The following is a 4,989-nucleotide window of genomic DNA, read 5'->3' as shown; positions in this document are numbered from 1 at the left end:
TAATATTTAGTTTTTCTTTTGTTATATTTTTAAACTTTTTTCTTTACATAATTTCTTATTTACTTTGCTTTTTGATTTAGCTCAAGCTTATTTGAGCAACATGTGTTTATTTTCTATTGCAATTACAAACTCTTGTAATCACAATTATCAATTAAATATGGACCGGACCCTTATTTTTTCTTTCTAAAAAAAAAAAAAGGAGAGACATTTGACGATATAATATGCCACTGGCACATCACATCCTCCGAAGTGGGTTTACAAATGCCTCCTTTTTAGTAGGCACAACACAGCTCAGATGCACTTAATATAGCAAAGTTATCTTGACCTTCTAATAGATATGAATATTGGGTATGACTTCTTCAACTCCTTAAGAGTTGTCAAGCAAAGATAGAGGAAGCTAAAAGAATTCTTATTTCTCGAATGAAATACAGTAGGCCTTTTGCCTACTTCATTAAAAGGGCTAAATTCATCTAAATAATTCAAAGTGCAATACTGCATACTGTGGTTCATGAAAAATTAAACTAAGTTCATAATCAATTGTAAAACAAAAAAAATTTATATTTAGTATAACCCCTTATCCATTCCCCAGCATAATGCATAAAATATGTACAAGCTTTTTCAAGACTGCCTCCCTTGATCAAGCAGCCTTCTTGCTGGTATACCTCGATGCACAAACAACATAAACCAAAAGATTAACAAAGCTTATTCCTGCAATGAGCCAGAAGAAATAATCAAGATGTCCCTGATTCAGGTTATCAGGAATCCAACCAGGATTTCCTCCTTTGGTAGTAAGGTATGTTACCAGGGTTAGAATAAATGAACTCAAGTAGTTGCCGAGTGCAGTAGTTAGGAGAGACAATGCACTGCACAAGCTCCGCATGGCATCTGGTGATTGGTCATAGAAAAATTCAAGCTGGCCAATGAAGGTGAATACTTCTGCCGCACCGATCAGGAAGTATTGGGGAATCTGTGTGAGAAGATGTATTTAAGATCACTTTGCTTTTAAAAATAAAGATGTCGAGTAGCATTATATTAGTATTAAATTACTTGACAAGAAGTGCAATTGTTATTTTTGACATTACTATTTGGTTGGTATCCTGAAGAAACTGCAATCTTAACTTTCTACATGTATAAATATTGTCTGAAATATGTGCAATTGCAACTTGTACAGTAACCTCTAAAATATCATTGTCTCATCACTTACCGGTCTCAAGTTTTCAATACAAATAAGTAAATTGTCTCAATAAGTTCCAGCAAATGATGTGGCCGTGATGATTTATATATACTACTGTATTTAACAGTTAAAAATAGTCTAAGAAAATTGAAAAAAATAAATAAATAAAAGATTTGCTGAACAAAGAGATGCAAACCTCAAAATTTTAGTCCTTTTTAAGTATGGAACATAAAAACTTTGTAATTGTACAGTTAATTGATTATACTGGTTCCAAATTATCCTGGGATTTGCATGTAATTTTCCATATATCTATTATAAGAAATCAAGAAGGTGTACTAATGACTCACCTGCCACAAAATACTGAGTGGCACTGGACCCGGCTTATCAATCAGACCATCTTGCTTGGCAATTGCTAGCCTCCAAATCTCGAGGCAAGCTGCGGCTACCATGGCCAAGATCGAAATAAACAACCCAATCCCCATTCTCTGGATCTCTGAAAACCCCCTCTCCTTCCCTGTAAACCTCTTCACAAACGGGACTAGGATGCTGTCATAAAGTGGGACCCACACAATCACACTCACCACATCAAAGGTGGAGAGGGAGGCGGGAGGTATTGTGAATGATCCAACAGTTGGGTCGAGAACTGTGCCTTGCTCGACAAACATTGTTGACATCTGTGCATACACCGCAGAGAAGACTATTGTTGTGGCCCAGACCGGGAACATTCGAACAAGTATCTTTAGCTCTTCGACTTGGGTCACTGTTACAAGTCTCCATGGGTTATATGAGTTTACCCCTTTCTTTTCAGCTTCAGTTATTGTAGCTGCTTTGTCGAGAAAGCTGTCCAAGATTTAGGTTATAGAGGTTAAGGTTTTTTGGAAATTAAATAAAAAAATAAAAAGAGGAAGGTTTTTAGCAAATTACGACCAAATTTTATCATATTTACAATTATCAACCAAGTTCTTTTAATAATTTCCCAAAACCTTCCAGACAGTAATATAGTATGGAAGGATGTATTCCAAATGTTCAGAATTTTGCCTCAACCTCTAAGATACGTTTTCTTCCTAGAAGTAAAGTTAAGAAAATTCAGATACCCACTTTCTACTAATTGATTAAAACAGGGATAATTTAGTCATTTTAGTCTTGACAGCCATTTCAATTATCCATGATGGTTGCACAGTTTTCAAAATGTTAGGCATTGCCAATCTCAGCAAAGGTTGCATTACTGCAAATATGACAAAAATCTTGTGGTAGCTTGTGAAGACGAAACCATAATAGGGATAACAGAAACCTTTACATCTGGAGTTATACCTAAGCTCATTGGTGTGCTCGATTTTCCGGCTCCCTTCAATTGCGGATCCCTTCTCCATCTCATACAATTGCAAACTATCACCTGGTGCATTCACACTCCACTTTCGTATTGACGCCACTACCACCTGGCAAACTCTCATCAGTGGACTCCCACCTGGTTTCTGAAACCGGTACAATGGCGTACCAGAGAAGAAACTTATAATTGCAAGACCCATGAAAACAGTTGGTATACCAAACCCCAAACCCCAACCCCAATTATCCTGCACCCAAACCAAGAAGCTGCTAGAAATAAGAGCCCCAATGTTAATGGAGAAATAAAACCAGTTGAAGAAGGATCCTTTCTGGACCCTCTCAGAAGGGTCAGTGTCGTCAAATTGATCGGCACCAAAGGAGGAGACACACGGTTTGATGCCACCTGTACCAAGTGCAATTAGGTACAAACCAAGGAAAAATACACCATATTGGGCTGGGCTCGCCTCAGGGCAGACAGATCCATCACATGGTGGAGGTTTGAATATGGGTACTGATGCAGCGAGGGTTAGTGTGCCCATTCCCTGTACCAGAGATTAAATAACAGGAAAATGTCAGGAAAATTTACATTCAAGACTCTTCTCGATAACTAAGTAAAGAATATGAAGTGAAAGTAAGGAGAATCGGTGCCAGTTTGTCTTTACAGGAGCACCATTATAGCCATGGCTAGACAATCGGCTGGCTAATTTTATGCGAATTTGCTAACTAAGCAATACATTTAATATAAAAATAGTTAAACACAAATGCAATGAGAGTTGAGCACTGGGGGGCATAATCCAAATTCAAAACCATAATTTTAGGCTAGTAGAGTCTCATTTGTACTGAACTGGCATTAAATATGTAGTAATTGGATATATACAACGCAATTATACATCATCTGAGAAAGATCGCTGATTCACAATAGACAAGATCTGAAGCCCAAAATTTTAGAAGTGTAATATTCATATGGAGAAAGAGAATTAACTTACAATAAAGTATATAGTAGAGAAGACAGCAATTGTCCAGTACCGACCCCAGTACGTATCGGCAAGCATTGCGCCTATAAGTGGTGTCAAATAGCAAGTCCCAGCCCAAGCGGTAACATTACTTGCAGCAGATGCATTTCCTTGATGCAGTTTTCTTGTAAGATAAGTTACAAGATTTGTTGATATGCCATAGAAAGCCAGACGTTCACAACATTCATTTCCTGTTTCAATTTATCAGGGTCATAATGTTACCATTATCATTTATTTTTTTTGAAGTAGGCCATTGCCTGTTTTAAACTGTTATTAAACCAAGAAAGAGATTTTGTTATACAATACTTGGAAAAATAGTTTGTCATACTGTTACCATTTATGATTGTTATTTCATTTATGATATATCTCTTGTTGGGTGTCATCTACGAAGTACATAAAAAAATGCAAAGAATAGAAGTATTATAACCAAGACTACCCAGTTTTTAAGTACCTAAAATAAAAGGGCAAGCTCCCCAGTTGCCAGTGCCTTGTTTTCTGATAGGGTTTCCCTTGAGATCAACAGATCCATCCCCAGTGAACTCTCCATCGTTCACATCCTATGAAAAATAGCAAAATTAATTAATTGGAGCTAGGGATAAACACATTTAATATTGTATGTAATACAATTGATTAACTAGGAGTTGGGATATCAAGTAAAAATAAAATACTGATTTCTTGATATCAACATATTAGGCAACAATGTAATTCAATATTCTTTCACAGAAAAATATTAGTATCCTGGACAAAATTATATCTCTGTGGAGAATTACCCAGTTAACGGTGCTAATTCAGAGTCCTTTAGTTCAATTAGACTGAACAGCGCTAACTAAATTCCTTCGAAATTAGTCGAACAAAATTATCACAGATCAGAGAACCAATTTAAACTAGATAGCGTAATAACCTTAGCCAAATATTAGATCGAAATTAGAAAAACAGGAACCTCTAGTAGCGGATGCTGCTCTAGGTCACCCATAAGTTCGAAGGAAGCACAGTTTCAGTCTCACACGAACGAGATAAAGCGATGAAGCAGGAGAGAAGGAAGAGAGAAACGAGTATTGTAAACAACGATCCTTGGTGAAAGCGTGAAGGGAAGGAAAACTGGTAAATGGTAATAGGATCAGGAACAGGAAGGTTGAAAGTTTGTATGGTCCAGGTGTACGATCGTATGAATCGAACCGCACAAGATGACAACGTGTACAAAATAAGATGATTCTAGTCTTTGCTGAATCTGAAAGATTCGAACACACAACTAACTCCAAGAGCATTTAGCACATCACAGTAAAATTCGGGAGATATTGGGTCCAATAGGCAAGAGACATGTCATCAAAGAGCTTAATTCTCGGATGAACGTGGTGTAGAAGAAAGATCTCTCCTAAAAGCCGCATTGGGCTGCCATAGGCCCATAAGGAGGATCCCACCGATAAACTCGAGCTCCAGGTGTAACCAAATAAGCATCGTTTATCAAGCTTGCAAGTTGAG

At 37.1% G+C, this 4,989-nt stretch overlaps 1 protein-coding gene across 1 annotated transcript; it reads right to left on the bottom strand.

The window, feature by feature from the left end:
- Positions 1–500: 500 nt before the first annotated feature.
- Positions 501–4,989, bottom strand: LOC144565797 (protein NRT1/ PTR FAMILY 8.3-like). The gene is made up of 6 exons (XM_078315633.1): positions 4,451–4,989; positions 3,962–4,067; positions 3,484–3,701; positions 2,486–3,039; positions 1,522–2,014; positions 501–967 (listed from the first exon to the last, which is right to left on the bottom strand). Exons 1-6 carry the CDS (start codon positions 4,481–4,483, stop codon positions 638–640), a joined length of 1,734 nt encoding a protein of 577 aa, XP_078171759.1. The 5' UTR covers positions 4,484–4,989; the 3' UTR covers positions 501–637.

This window comes from Carex rostrata, chromosome 14 (assembly GCF_964058835.1).
Source record: "Carex rostrata chromosome 14, lpCarRost1.2, whole genome shotgun sequence".
Classification (NCBI taxonomy): domain Eukaryota; kingdom Viridiplantae; phylum Streptophyta; class Magnoliopsida; order Poales; family Cyperaceae; genus Carex; species Carex rostrata.
Note: the sequence above shows the minus strand (reverse complement) of the source record. Positions and strands in the feature narration are given on the sequence as shown.